The 14,819-nt window shown below is 53.5% G+C and overlaps 1 protein-coding gene across 3 annotated transcripts in view; it reads left to right on the forward strand.

Moving 5' to 3' along the window:
• Positions 1–14,819, forward strand: part of ADCY5 (adenylate cyclase 5) — a 153,483-nt gene that overhangs the window by 92,689 nt on the left and 45,975 nt on the right. For all 3 annotated transcript variants that reach the window (XM_088794181.1, XM_088794182.1, XM_019738973.3), the window contains 2 exons: positions 10,991–11,102; positions 12,480–12,607. In XM_088794181.1, the coding sequence (XP_088650307.1) occupies positions 10,991–11,102; positions 12,480–12,607 (240 nt within the window). The remainder of the gene's footprint in view (positions 1–10,990; positions 11,103–12,479; positions 12,608–14,819) is intronic.

The raw sequence follows: 14,819 nt of genomic DNA on the forward strand, positions 1-14,819 counted from the left end.
TTGAGCTCCCCACTTCTGGAATTTTCTCTCTTGGTCCTATCTTCACCACCTCACTGGCTCTGGCGTTGTTCCAGGCAGAGCATGGATGAAGGTGCTTTCCTTGATGGCTCTTAGGATACAGCACTTTCAACAGATTTCACTAACTATAAAGTGGTCTACAAAGGAGATTGAGAAGATTCATTGCTCAGAAACAGTCCGTCATTCAAGGCACAGGTTCTCAGCCTGGCTTGGCTGACACATCGGCACATCTGGCCACCGCTGCCTCTCTGCCCAGTCCCTTGCCCTCTCACCCCCTCTGCTCTGCCCCACGACAGGCATCGTCTTTCTTCCCATCCCACAGTTGTTGGCTCTTGGGCCCCCAGACCTCCTTCAAGGGTGTTTGGTCGGAGGCCCGACTCAGGCCTCTTCCACCACCACAAGGAATGGCCCACGCTCCTGGTGACACCCCCCTCACCCTTCCACTCCCACAGACGCTGTGACTTTGGGTTGATAAAAAAACAGTGTCCTAATTACAGAGTGGCTCGAGCTTCCACATGGCGAGAAGCAGACCCCAGCCGAGTGGAGGTATTCCGGTTCTAGGACGTTCTCAGGATCAATGACAGCAATCAGGGAAGAGATGAAAGGAGAGAGAAACCAAGATGCCATCATTTTCATGGGGGCCAGACATAATTCTGACTCTGAAATTGCCAGGCTAGCGGTGTGGTACACATCAGAGGCCAGCCACAAGCAATCATATGCAAATATCCCGCGGGGCCCCTTTCGCTGTTGCATTAGGAGCCCTGGATGCAGCTTTTGATAGAAACACATTGCTTGCTCTGGTCTCTGTTTTTGGGTTGAACCTTTGGCTTGGGTTAGGGGTTGAGTAGTAGGTGGACGGGGGCCATCATAGTGTAGAAACGCACGTTGGGGCTGGGATCGTGATACAGTGATTCGGCCTAGGGCGCGGGGTCGGGCAGCCCTGCATAGAGTCCTAGCATTTCCTGGCTCTGTGACCGGGGCAAGTCATAGGCATTGAGCCACTCTGAACCTCAGTTTCCTCATCTATATAATAGGATGGGAAGAGTACCTACTTAATAGGGTTATGAAGAATCAATGAAATAGTGCAAGGAAAGCGCTTAGTATGATACCTTGCACGAAGCAAGTGTTCAGTAATTGGGAACAGCTATTACTGTCGTTACTGTGATTATTATGACGATTATCACACTCCTATCAACAAAGAAAGGCCTGGGGATTCTCTATCTGGAGAGTGGAAGGGTGATGAGTCACATTCATCAATTCCCTGTGGAACTATAATATTTAGAGGGTGATGACATGCTGTTCTCTAGCCCCACCAAGAGCAAGGCCACAGGAAAAATAAATCAGCTCTGCGGTGTGACAGATTGGACTTGGATCTACGGAAGGGGAAGAGACTAATGGGTGGGGGAGAGTTTGGCCTGTGTGGGGAAGGGTGACAGGTGCTCCCATTCTCTGTGACCTCATTCTCCCCTGGCCCCAAGGAGAATGGTTCTGCGGCAGACAGTTCCTGGGGCTTTCGGAAGCCTGTCGGCTGCCGCGGTGCTGAGCCACCACTGGCCATGGGTTGAGGGAGCCGGAGGCCAAGGAACCCCGGGAGCCTTCTAGATGCCTCTCCTGTCTGACAGATGGAGATGTTTCAGCTCCTCTGGCTGAACAGGTCAGCCTGGGGCTGGGGCCCGTTGCTCGGATGTCAGACCTGTGACTTGAGAACCCTCCTGCCTATCCCCACCCTGTCCCCAGTTACCTGCCCCTCCTGTAGCCGGCAGTGCCAGGGTCAGAGGTGGGCTGTGCTCTCTCCATTCCTGGGACAAGGGCCCCTAGCACATACCCGCACAGGCTGCTCTGGGCTGGGGTCTCCCACTGCTCTGCCTTGACAGGAGGGAGTTCAGGGTTGGAGGAAGGGGCCAGCCAGAGAAGCACCACACCAGGGGAGGCACGTCTCTCTCGGTCACAGTCAAAGTAAAGACACAGCCAGAACCCAGGTGCTGCCCGGGACCCCTTGCCATGAGGTCACTGTCGTGGAGCAAGATGAGTGTGTTGAGCAGACTGGCTTGCACCCCACGCTGCCACTTCGTAGCTGTGGGAACTGGAGCAAGTCACCTAGTGTGAGTCTCAGCTTCCTCACCTGTAATAGGGAATGGTGACATCCATTCACCCCTCTGTTCAGCGGACGTTTTCCCTCTGCCTCCTTAGGTGGGGACCTCCAGCCGAGCTCACAGACATTTAGCTAGAGGCAGGGATCGTGATGGAATGAAGGGGGACACTGTCCCTGACATTGGGAAGCTCACCTTTTGTTTGCAAAGACACACACTAAACAATGGATTAATTAGTAAATTAGGAATGTATCACATGAGGAGGGGATAGAACTGCATTCTCCATGGGTATAGATGTTACACAACTTACTGCTCATTTATTCTGTTACAATTGTGATTAAAGCCACAAAGGAGCAGGGGGGACTGGGGGCTCCTTGCAGGGGTGCTGGGAGGAAAGATGAGGTAGAGTATGTAAGGCCCCTGACTGGGCTGCAGACTGTTTGCCCTTGAGAGCTGGAGCAGGCCACCAGGAAAGCATCAAGGTCAGGTAACCCAACACCCCAAAGGTTTCAGGGAGCAGGGAAGACCTGAGGGGGTACTAAGGAATCTCCACTTTCACTAAGGGTCACTATTGAATGAGGATGGCCCCACACCTACTTGGCCTGTCCCCACGCTGGACCCCTTAATGTTTTAAAGGTTGTAGGTGGTGTGGAAGGCCAGAAATCATTCCAAAGACAGCTCCTCATCCAGGGAGTGCTGGTCGTCTGCTGAAGAAACACGTGCCTTATAGGGCTCTGTGGACCATGGGAGGGGTTCAAGATGGAGTGGGGTGGGGGGTCTTGTCTCACTGACTGGAGTCAGCCTCATTCTCAGGGACCCAGGAGCCCTGTGGGACTGGCAGAGTGTCTGCTGCCCCAGGTGTGAAAATGAGGTAACACCTGTCCCTACACTCCGGGATGTAGCAAAGTCTATGGAGGGCTGCCCTGCCTTCACTCCTTCCCCCTCCCTTCCTTTCTCTCCCCAGTCTCTCCCAAACCTCCCCCTTTTAAGGTTATCATCTGCTCTCCCGTCTCCTTCAAGGACTTGGCTGTATCCCCAGGTCGCTCCGGCGTCTGGCTCAGCTACCGCGTGGTTGTGAATTATAATGACCTCGTGATAATGTCTGTGATGCTCAGATACCCGTGAGTGGATTGTGCACCCTGTGGGCCGAGAGGGAAAACGTTTACCTCCAATCAGGTCCCCAGCCAACTGACCATAAACACCCAGCATTTCTGTCTCCAACCTGATATTAAGAAAAGTATTCTGAACTCTACAGTCATACCAATTATAGACATAAGTGGTCTTTATATTATTATCTCATTCATTCCACAGGCATTTGTTGAGCTGCTGCTATGTGCCAGACATGCCTGAGTACATGGAAGAGATACCGCGCTTGCCCCGTAGGGGTACCCAGCCCTCACCAGTGAGGTGCGGCTGAGCGGGGTGTTATGGGTACAGCAGCCTGAACACCCAGTGGCCCCACTGGGGGAACCACTGGGGTTGGCTCTTCTCTTTCTAATTAATGAATTACTTACTTAATTATTTTAGCTGTCATAAATATACAGAACATAAACTTTACCATTTTAACCATTTTTAAGTGTACAGTTCAGTGGCATTAAGTATATCCACGTTGCTCAACCATCACCACCATTCATCCCCAGAAAGCCTTTCACCTTTCATTGCAACTGAAACTCTGTACCCATTAAGTGCTTACTCCCCATTCCTCCACTCCGCTCAGTCTCTGGCAACCACCATTGTATTATACTTTTTGTCTATGCATTTGACTGCTGTAGTTACCTCACGTAGATAGAAGCATACAGTATCTGTCCTTTTATGTCTGGCTTTTTTCACTTCACATAATGTCTGCAAAGTTCCTCCATGTGGTAACGTGTGTCAGATATTACTTTAAGCCTGAATAATATTCCACTGTGTGTAAATACATTTTGTTTGTCCTTGCATTCGTGGATGGACACATGGGTCGCTTCTGCCTTTTGACTTTAGTGAATAATGCTCTGTGAACATGGGTACACAACTATCTCTTCAAATTCCTGTTTTTAGTTCTTTTAGGTATATACCTTGAAGGCAAATTGCCGTGTCATGTGGTAATTCTATTTTTAATTTTTTAAGGAGCCCCATACTGTTTTTCCTAATGGTTCACCGCTTTACCTTTCCATCAGCGGTGCACAAGGGATCCAGTTTCTTCACAACCTTGCCTGGGGTTGGATCTTGTCAACAAACCTGACTTTGTCCTTGGGCACAGAATAGGGATCATGGGGAATGGAGCCAGTAGCCAGTAAAGACTTACTATTTTTGCTGTCTGGACTCAAAATGGGGGTCTCTGTGAGAGAGGAAGAGAGAGAAGTCAGGGTAAAGAGGCACCGACCCATTGAATATGTCAAGCTTTGGCTTTGAAACAACTGGAATCAGTCGTGCTTTGTGATTCTGATTCTAATAAGAATTCAGTCATAAGAAGGATTCTTCTGGGCAGGGTAAGTCAAAGAAAACATCATGAATTTGGAAGGGTTAGAATCAGGTCCTAAAAGAAGAATGTGATTTGTTTTTGACCTTTTAAAAGTAAACATTTTTATTATGCAAAGGATGCATGTTCTTTGTAGAAAAATTGGAAAACAAGAGCAGTGTGGAGAAGAAAATAGAAAGCGCCATATTCTCACCCCCGAGAGATCACTGACAACTGCTCAGTCTTGGAGCAGTTCCCTTCTCCCTTATCGTGCTTCTCCTTGGAGAGGCATTTCCCCAGCTCTTCGAAGACTCTGTGAGCTGTCTGTATAGGTGCTGTGGGCTGGTACACTGTCTGCGTGGTTGGGAGTAGGATTTGGTGGCAGAAACAAGATCAAGGGATCGGGATGGAATGGGGTCTGCAGGGGTCTCTGAGACTGGCAGTATGGATTCCAGGACATATACTGACCCCAGACCCACTGGACTCGGTCCTGACGATCGAGCCAGTTGCAGGGTTCCTCCACTTTCTGAAGGAGCGTGTCCCATCTGTGAGAGTGGAGAGGGCATGGCTGTGTCAGGGTAGTTGCTCCCTGTTTGTGGAACCTGCAGACATAAGTGTGTTCAGCATCTTCTCATTGGCTTTCCTCCTTGGCCTCTCCCAGCCTATGCCCTCGATTGGGTCTCTGGCTGCTTCTAGTTCATATGCTTCGCTCTAATCATTTTTCCATCACCCCTGGAAAGCACTCAGTAGTGTGGTGTCCGTTCTCAGCCAGGTGTTGATAAGACCATACCTCACTGTGCTACTTGTCTCCTACATGTGAGTGACTCATCGCTCCTCCTTTACCTTACATGGGGCGTGGCCCCAAAAGGCTCCCCAGGTTGTATGGCTTAGAGCAGCTGAGAGCACGCTGCAGGGGGCAGCCCTCTGGGTCAAGAAGAGAAGGCTGGCCTGTGGCTGGGTCTCCCCAGGCTACACACTGGGGGCCTGCGGGGCGCTTCCTGCCCTGTTTCCATAAGACCTTCATCTCACACTGGGCCCAGCATCCTGGGAGTTGTGCTGAGACTGCCAACCCCCTACCCCAGGCCCCTGCTCTTCCTAGGCCCTCCTCAACCGATGGTTTGCCTCTTGGCATTCCTTGAGCTCCCTCTGTGCAGTGCCGAGGAACGCTAGTGATCAGAGGAGCAGGTCCTCAGTACTGCACTTGCGGAGACCACTAGGCGAACTCAACTCCAGGTGTTTGGAGATGATACCGAGTGTGGCTTCCTCACAAGAGCAGGGTCAGATGCGGACAACTTCAGCAAGTCACAGGGCGTGTTGGCAGCAAGAGGGAGCAGCAGTGAGGAAATGCGCTTGACTAAAAATGCCTGTGGTAAAGCTGAGCTGAAGCTGGGACAGATAGCTGAAGGGCCTGTTGTGGTAATTGGGATGAAGTGCCTGCCCACTCTTGCCTCTGGAGTAGAATGCGGGCAACCGTGAGTGATGGATGGCAGGCAATTAGGGAGGAGCACACAACCAGAGTGGGCCTGCCCAGCTTCTGTGCGCCTGTCGTGAGGGCCTGGTCGAATTGCCAACACGCGCTCTCAAGTGGGAGCTAATCGATGAATTAGCGCCTTACTGCATGTCTGGGCCCAGCGCTGGTTGTAAAATGGTCTTCAGAATTACTAAGGAGCAGGTCAGGAATTGTTGGCCAGCAGAACAGACAGTCTGCCTTTGGGTAAACCTCATAAAACAGGAGACTCCAGAAGTGACAGTCACTAAGCAGAATCCTCCCACGGGGCGGCAGGGAAGTGTGACTCTGCCTCTGAAGGGAGGTGGGGGAATGTGGAGGTGGCAGTGTTTCCGTAAATGTGTAGGAGAGGCTGCAGGGGTTCAGCGCTGGGACCTCTGTGCAAGTTGGAAGCCCTGCTTTGAGCTACCTCCTCCCCGTCTGTCTGGCTGCTGTGTCGCACTCCCTGAAGGAAGGGAGCCATAGCAACCTGCCCCTCCCTGATTCCTCAACAGCTATTGAGGCCCTTGGAGGGGGCCAGGAAGAGTAGATCCAGGAGATTGGAGGAAGCATCAGGCTTTCAAAGCCACCCAGAGGCTCTCACACGCTGATGTTATTTCCAGAATCTCCTGGCGCACAACCAGAAAGCAGTTTGTGGCCTCTGTCACCATTCCACCATTTGTTCCCGTGAACATTGCTGGAGTGTCTGCTGGGTGCCAGGTTATGGGCTGCTCAGGCTCGTGTCTCAAATGACATGCTTGGGACCCCAAGAAGTCCAGTGGGGTAGAAGCAAGAGCGACTGGAGTTATTAGGCCTGCCTCTTACTTGCTTTGAAACTATAAATATTCTCTTCCATTCAGCAAATATCTATTAGGCATGTTTGTGGGTTGAACTGTGTCCCCCTAAAAGATATGTTGAGGTCCTAACCCTTGGTAGCCGTGAATCTGAGCTTATTTGGAAATAGGGTCTTTGCAGATGAAATCAAGTTAAGATGAAGTCATGCTAGAGTAGGGTGGGCCCCTAATCCAGTATGACTGGTGTCCTGATAAGAGGAAAATGCCCTGCGAAGACAGAGACACACAGGGAGAACGCCTTGTGAGGACAGAGGCAGCGATTGGAGTGACGCAGCTGCAAGGCAAGGAATGCCAAGAAGTGCCAGGCACCACCAGAAAGAGGCAAGGAGGGACTGCCCAGAGCCTCAGAGGGAACATGGCCCTGCTGACACCTTGATTTCCAACTTCCAGCCTCCAGAACTGGGGGAGAGTAAATTTCAGTTGTGTTAACGCACCCAGTTTGTGATGCTTTGTTACAGTAGCCCTAGGAAACTAATATAGGCACCTCCTAGGCACTGGCTATTGTGCTAGGTGTGTATGTAGTGCGATGACAGAGCAGAAGGGAAAGGTAGACATTATCTGTCCTCATTCAGTCATTCACTTACACATTTTATTGATCGTTTATTCTGTGTGCCAGACGCTATGCTGGGGCTCAGACATAGCAGTGAGTGAAATCCCCCACCCCGCACCAAGGAGTTTATATTCTAATGGGGAGAAACAGACAGGAGCATAATGATAAATCCCAACAACAGTAAATAAATAGTATATTAAATGGTGAAAAGTACAAGCGAGAAAAATCCAGCAGGGAAGGGAGAGAGAGAGACATGTGGAAAGGGTTGCAGTCTTAAATAAGGTGGTGGAAGCCTCCTTGAGAAGGTGACACTTGAACTAGCAGTGGTTCTCAATCCTAGCTGTATATTAAAATCACCAGAGAAGCTTAAAATAAAACAGAACAAAAACACTCAATAGCAGAACGCCACCCCAGGTCAATTAGGTCTGAATCTCGGGGTGGGGCTCTGGGACCTCTCCTTAGGAAAGCTCCCAGATGATTCTAAGGGCACCAGGTCTAAGAAGCACTGGTCTAGCAGGATGACAGCTGCAGTGGAGAAAAGTGCTCCCTGTGGCCCAGCGAGGTCACCTGTACAGAAGAATGGTCCAGACCTGGCCATGTCCATACATGGCAGGCAGACGCATGCGCCCCGAGTGGCTAGGTGCGCTCAGCAGGTATGGGGGTCATAGCTCAGTGTGGCGGGGCCCCTTGAGCCTGCAGTCCACACACATCTGCCTCATGCTTCCCGGAGCGGCCCATTCTCTTTCTTCTTTCCTCAGATCCTTGGTACCGTGGGTCACCTTATCCAATAGCAGTCCTGCCTCTACCAAGTTTGAGGACATTTTTCCTCCTCCCTCCGCCCCCAAAGCCAGGCTTCTGCTGTGTAGGCTTGGACCCAGGGTGGGACAGCTGCTGGGCCTGGTGTTGCCAGCTTTGCATTGGAAACACTGAAGTGAGCCCAGGGGACTGTCACTGATCATGCTCCCTGACTCTGGAGCTGCCGGTCTTGACCTCAACTTGCCTTTGCTTGGATTTCCTGAAAGTTAAAGAATTTCCAGAGTAACTATGTAATGGTGCTTATCATAGCCCCGGAGAAACCTTTCCTTTCTTCCTGAGGGAGTGGGGCAGCTAGCTGAGATACTGAGTCAGGGAAGAGGCAGGTAGGCCAGGATGAGGGTCTGCACATCTTTAGTCAGGAAGCCGGGGTCAGCCCCTGCAGCCCGGCAGCTGCCCTCACCCGCTCCTCTCTCACCTGGCAGGCTGCATGGCCAGAGACTTCCCCGGGCAGGCGCTGAGCCCGTCTGTGAGCCTGTCAGACACCAGGCATCAAAGCGACTCCGGCTCCCTTTCATCCTCTGAGCACGCTGCCCCGTGGCTGTCCACTCCGGGAGTCTGATGTCCTGTGTCCTGAAGGGACCGTGTCTCCCTTCTCTGCTCTCCGTCTTCCTCCTCCTCATCTTTTCTCTTTTCACTCATGTGTCTCGTCTCTCGTCATTTCTCCCACTGCCTTTGGCTTCCGTCCTGCAGTTGTCTTTACTGATCCAGGCGGAAATCAGAATGGCTGGCGGTGCCGGATGCCAGGAAATAACCCTGGGCTGGGGACCTGGGAGTTACCCTCTTGTACTCTCCCTGGGAGGTGACATCGACTGGCTGAAGCCCCAAGATGCATGCCCGGGTGGCCCAGCCTATTTCCACTTCGCCTCACGTGACATGGCAAGCAGCTGCTGAGTGTATCTCGTCTTGACGGAGTCCTGAACTCGCCCCCCTACAGCAGCCCACACGTTCAGTGCCGCGCTGTCAGATTATACGTCTATTCACTTAAGACGGCTGTGGGGCCAACAGACAAATAATAATACTTATTGGTTCCACTCCTGGATGTGGAGCCACGTGTCCTGTGTGGCCTTGGGCAGGTGACTCAACCACTCCACCTCTCTGTACCTCAGTTTTTTCACCTGTAAAAGGAAGATACCAACCTCAGAGGCTTAAAAGAGTTAAAGTGCTTAGAACACTGTCCAACTGTTTGAAAATGTAGGTTTTATAATTATCCAGGTATGGTGAGGCCAGGAGCTGATTACCACAAAAAGAGTTTGTTTCTCACCGTTCCCAAGAGAGGAGGGCACCCCAATGCGATGGGGGGCCATGCAGGGAAACACTGGGGTGCAGGAGGCAGTGAGGGGGGAAATGTGGGCAAGAGCCTTTACTGTGGGAAGGAACCGGTGAGACAGGGTAAGCAGGCTTAGGAGGGACGAGTTTGAATACTTTCAGTGGGCTGTGGGGTGTAGGGACTGTCCCAAGTTACCTGGCACCTGTCCCTGGGGTGATTAGGGCAGGGGGGCCGTGGCCCCACACATTACAGCCTGATGGGGGCGGGAGGCTCTGGACCCTGAGGTGAGTTGTTGACTATCTCTAGGAACCTGCTAGCCTGGCAGGGACAGGCTCCGGAGTGAGTGAGGTCCCAGATGTCACACACCAGAATGAACAGACACACTTAATGCACCAGCACACATTTCCAGAATAAAATGACAAAATATGTGTAGTTCTACATTCCAACTTTAAAAATGGAACTGTCAGTTCTGGAGCCTCAGGTGCCCTGTGACATAGTGAGAAGAGTACAGGTCTTGGGGGGAGAGCCTGCCGTGCTGCTGTCTGCAGCTTCTTCCCTGAGGCACCGCCTCCTCATCTGTGAGATGAAGCCACCAAGCCCTCACTTCAGGGCCACCTGGAGGACTCAGTGAGGTGAGCCCCACACCGGGCCACCAGGAGCGTCTCAGTACATGAAAGTTACTACATTATTGTGTCCATTTTAAGAAGAAAACTCGAGGGGCCCTTACACATTCTGGCCCTGGGTCCTCACCTCTGATAGTCTGTTATGAAAGAAAAGGAAGAGGTTTTCAATCTTGGGCACACGAGTCTCAGAAACGGATAAAAGATCCACGGGGATGAGCTAGTGCATCTGACAGGCGTCCGGGGATGAGGCCCGAGGAGCTGGCAGGTACCAGCTGGGGGCTTCCAGAGACACTTCCTGGCTGCGACTTCCTCTCGCTTCTCCCCGGGCTGCTGCGTCTGTCCCTTACTAGAGGACTCCCATGGGATGAGGGTCTTGGGGTCGGATTCCCTCGTGTAGGTGCTGGGAAGTGAGGCCTTTGTACAGCTACCATTCGGGTCTGAAATACCTTCCAGAGCAGACGAATCAGAGACCCCCTGTTCCCAGGCCCAACTACCTTGAAGGGGAAGCTCAGGGCTCAAACGGGCCGGCCCGAGAGGTAACTAAGAGCTGGGGGATCTGGCCCTGTCTATGGGAACCTCAGGCAGGCGCACCCTCCCAGGCCCCCTTTTCCTCCTGGGTAGCAGTTGGGGTACAGAAAGGAGGGCTTGATCGGCATTTCCTGGCCAGCAGGGAGAGGCCAGTATTCCCGGGTCTCTGGTGTCAGGGCCTCTCTGTCCCCTCCCCAGCAGCCGTGTGAGCCCCCCCAGGACTCATGCTGGCCCACAGCCCTCCTGAGGCCGAGGGTGGGCCTGGCTGTGTCGCCCTGACCATCCTCCCTCACAGGGGTCCTCCTCCACCTGTCTCTCCAGCATCCTGTTTGCTGACATCGAGGGCTTCACCAGCCTGGCGTCCCAGTGCACTGCCCAGGAGCTGGTCATGACCCTCAACGAGCTCTTCGCCCGCTTTGACAAGCTGGCTGCGGTGAGTCACCCTGTCCACTGCCCTTGCGCCTGTGTGTGCCTGAGCCAGGCTGCCTGCGGGAGGGTGCTGCAGTCAAGACCCTGCTGATCCCAGGACAAGGGATGGGCACTGTGCCAGGGTGTGCCCTGCTGGGCAGAGCCTGCTGCAGGGAACTGGTGACTGGTGGGGGGGCTACACAGGCTGTGCTGTGTGTCCTCACGGCCTGCATCAGCTGTGGCCACGCACTTAGTTGGAGATGCTTTCTCCGCGTCATCGGTCACGAGGGAGCGAATGGGTGATAACGGTGGGAAGGCCTACAGGTAATACTGCCCAGGCGTCCGGTAGGGCAAACTAGATGCCGTACAGCCACTTTCCTGATGAGGTTGGCCAGAGTGACCAGAGAACGAGTCTGAATCCCAACTGGCCTGCAGGCAGCTGTGGGCCACCCCCCAGAGGCTTCCAGGGAGAGAGGACACTTCGGTGTTCAGACAAAGTGGGCGTAGCACCCCAGGGCAGGGAGGCACGGAGGACATATTCATTCACTCCTTAGGTCCTTGTTTATACCGTCACCTTCCCAGCTTTTGTGGCTTTGGGTGGTGCTCTGGGCCTTTGGGGAGTCATTTTATGCCTGGGGCCACTTACTGCAGTGTCCACCAGTAGGTAGACACGTTGCCCTTTGCAGGGGGGCCTAGCGCGGGGATGGTTTTTATCACTGAACATGGGTGATGGGATGGGCCTTAAACGAGGGTCCAGGCCATTTGAGTCCCAGGGTCCAGCTTCTTAAACTCATTTCCTGGAGTCAGACTTGGACAGCTCAGAACTGGTGACTATGACGGATCAATGGTGGCCTGCCGGGGTGACCTGTGCGCCCATTACTCGGGCAGGCCCTTCAGCCCCGTCTTAGCACTCACACGCTTCCTGGTTTAGCAGAACTGTTTTTGATAACTGAGACACGCGGAGGGTCAGGCAAACTTGGGGTTAAATCTCATTTCTGCTTTAGTCTTTTTGTAAAAGAAGAAGAATCAGAAAACTGTTTGTAGACCCTCAGGCCGAGAGTCAGGGTATGCCAAGGGTGTAGGGGGACTGGGGACACGCCCCCGCGGCCTGGGGCCTTCCTCAGTCTGGCTGCCCTGGTAGACCCTTCTTCTTGGGCCTCTGCATTGGCCGTGAAAGTGAGTTCCTGATCCCGGTGAGGCCGGAATGCCTCTCCGAGGACTGCTCAGCCTGTCCTCTGTCCCCCACAGCTTCTGATAAGCCTGTCGGGGCACCGGGTCTGTGCTCACTGCCCTAAAAGGCAAGTTATTCCAGGCATGGAGTGAATCTGTTTGCTTCCCGTTTCTTTCCCTCCCACTTCACTTTCCTGCTATTTTTAATTTTTAAAATTAATTTGCTTTCCAGGAGAATCACTGTTTACGTATTAAGATCCTAGGGGATTGTTATTACTGCGTCTCGGGGCTGCCTGAAGCAAGGGCTGACCACGCCCACTGCTGCGTGGAAATGGGCATGGACATGATTGAGGCCATCTCGTAAGTGCCCGTCTGCAGGGGGACTGGCCCATCTCCAGTTCACTGTCCATTTCCAGGGGTTCTGTCCCATCTCCAGGGCACCGTCCATTTCCAGGGGGACTGTCCCATTTCCAGGGCACCGTCCATTTCCAGGGGTTCTGTCCCATCTCCAGGGCATTGTCCGTTTCCAGGGGGACTGTCCCATCTCCAGGGCACTGTCCATTTCCGGGGGGACTGTCCCATCTCCAGGGCACTGTCCATTTCCGGGGGGACTGTCCCATCTCCAGGGCACTGTCCATTTCCAGGGGGGACTGTCCCATCTCCAGGGCACTGTCCATTTCCGGGGGGACTGTCCCATCTCCAGGGCACTGTCCATTTCCAGGGGGGACTGTCCCATCTCCAGGGCACTGTCCATTTCCGGGGGGACTGTCCCATCTCCAGGGCACTGTCCATTTCCAGGGGGACTGTCCCATCTCCAGGGCACTGTCCATTTCCGGGGGGACTGTCCCATCTCCAGGGCACTGTCCATTTCCGGGGGGACTGTTCCATCTCCAGGGCACTGTCCATTTCCGGGGGGACTGTCCCATCTCCAGGGCACTGTCCATTTCCAGGGGGGACTGTCCCATCTCCAGGGCACTGTCCATTTCCAGGGGGTACTGTCCCATCTCCAAGACACTGTCCATTTCTGGGGGGACTGTCCCATCTCCAGGGCACTGTCCATTTCTGGGGGGGACTGTCCCATCTCCAGCAGCACTATCCACTTCTGGGTGCATTGTCCCATCTCCAGGGCATTGTCCATTTCCAGGGGGACTGTCCCATCTCCAGGGCACTGTCCATTTCTGGGGGGGCCTGTCCCATCTCCAGCAGCACTATCCACTTCTGGGTGCATTGTCCCATCTCCAGGGCATTGTCCATTTCCAGGGGGACTGTCCCATCTCCAGGGCACTGTCCATTTCTGGGGGGGCCTGTCCCATCTCCAGGAGCACTAGCCACTTCTGGGTGCATTGTCCCATCTCCAGGGCATTGTCCATTTCCAGGGGGACTGTTCCATCTCCAAGGGGGACTTCCTGTCGGAAGGGGACTGCCTACCTCCAGGGAGACTGCCTGTCTGCAGGGGGTACTGTCCCATAGCCAGAGTAACTGACTGGCTTGCCACCTGGTCGGACCAATGGAGGCAGGGAAGCAGTGGACAGCCATTTCCCGAGGACCAGCGGGCCACACAGGAGGGTTGATTTGCACTTGCACGTGTTGAGCCTTCTCCTGGGCTCCTTTCACCCACAGCAGCCGGGAAGCGTTTCCCTGAGGAATGTGTCCCGTAGGAAGGAGGGCTTTGCAGGACCAGCCGGCATCATGCCGTGTATGGGCCTTGCTCTCCAGTCCCTCATATCCTCTCACCATCACCAGCCAGGGGTGGAATCCACTGGCCCCATTTCTTCCCAAATGAGAAAGGTTGGGCTCAGGGGTAAACAGCTACACAGGGTAATACTCTTAGGCAGGGAGTCAAACTCAGAGGTTCCCATTTTAAGAAAAGCCACCTTCCTGGGAGTATAGCAACAGGGATTTTGGCCAGTTCTTGGTCGTTGGTGGCCATAGAAGGACCTCTGGTCATTAAAAACCACGGACAACACACGCGCACATGTCATCTAGGGCATGTGTCAGAGGAGAGGTTGTGCCCAGGTTCTGTAACTTTGAACTTTAGAAGTAGCCTGGGCAAGGGCAGAGGGACAGCCACAGTGGGCAAGATCAGAGGTCAGAGTAGCTGGCCAGGAAGGTGGCCAGGTTCATTAAGTGTGGCTCGGTTCTGTTTGGCAGTGATTGCCGAGTGCCCCTGCATGCCTGGGCCAGACAGTGGGTCCCTTGCCAGGAGCATGGAGTCAGTTGAGGGAGAGAGGTTGCGACTCCATTGCCCTGAACTGGGCCTGCCGAGGGGACACCATCAGCTAAAAGAGGCACACTGTGGTAGGAGGGCCAAAGAGACAGCCGTTGATTCCATTGAGACGACCTAGAGCGGCTTCATGAAAGAGGTGGCCCTGGATGTAAGCCAGAAAGGTGGAATGAGATACCATCAACCGAAGCAAGTGGCCAGAGGCATAGCTCCAGTGAAGTATTTGCAGAGCTGATCCCAGGACAAGAGAAATGATGGATGACATAAATCTTCCCTGTGGTGGGTGTCAGCTTCTCCCTGGTGGAGTGGGGTGGAGTTCTCACGGTCAGAATGCCAGCCCCACAGCTG

Source organism: Rhinolophus sinicus, chromosome 17, assembly GCF_057876585.1.
Source record: "Rhinolophus sinicus isolate RSI-liver-muscle chromosome 17, RSI-T2T, whole genome shotgun sequence".
Lineage (NCBI taxonomy): Eukaryota > Metazoa > Chordata > Mammalia > Chiroptera > Rhinolophidae > Rhinolophus > Rhinolophus sinicus.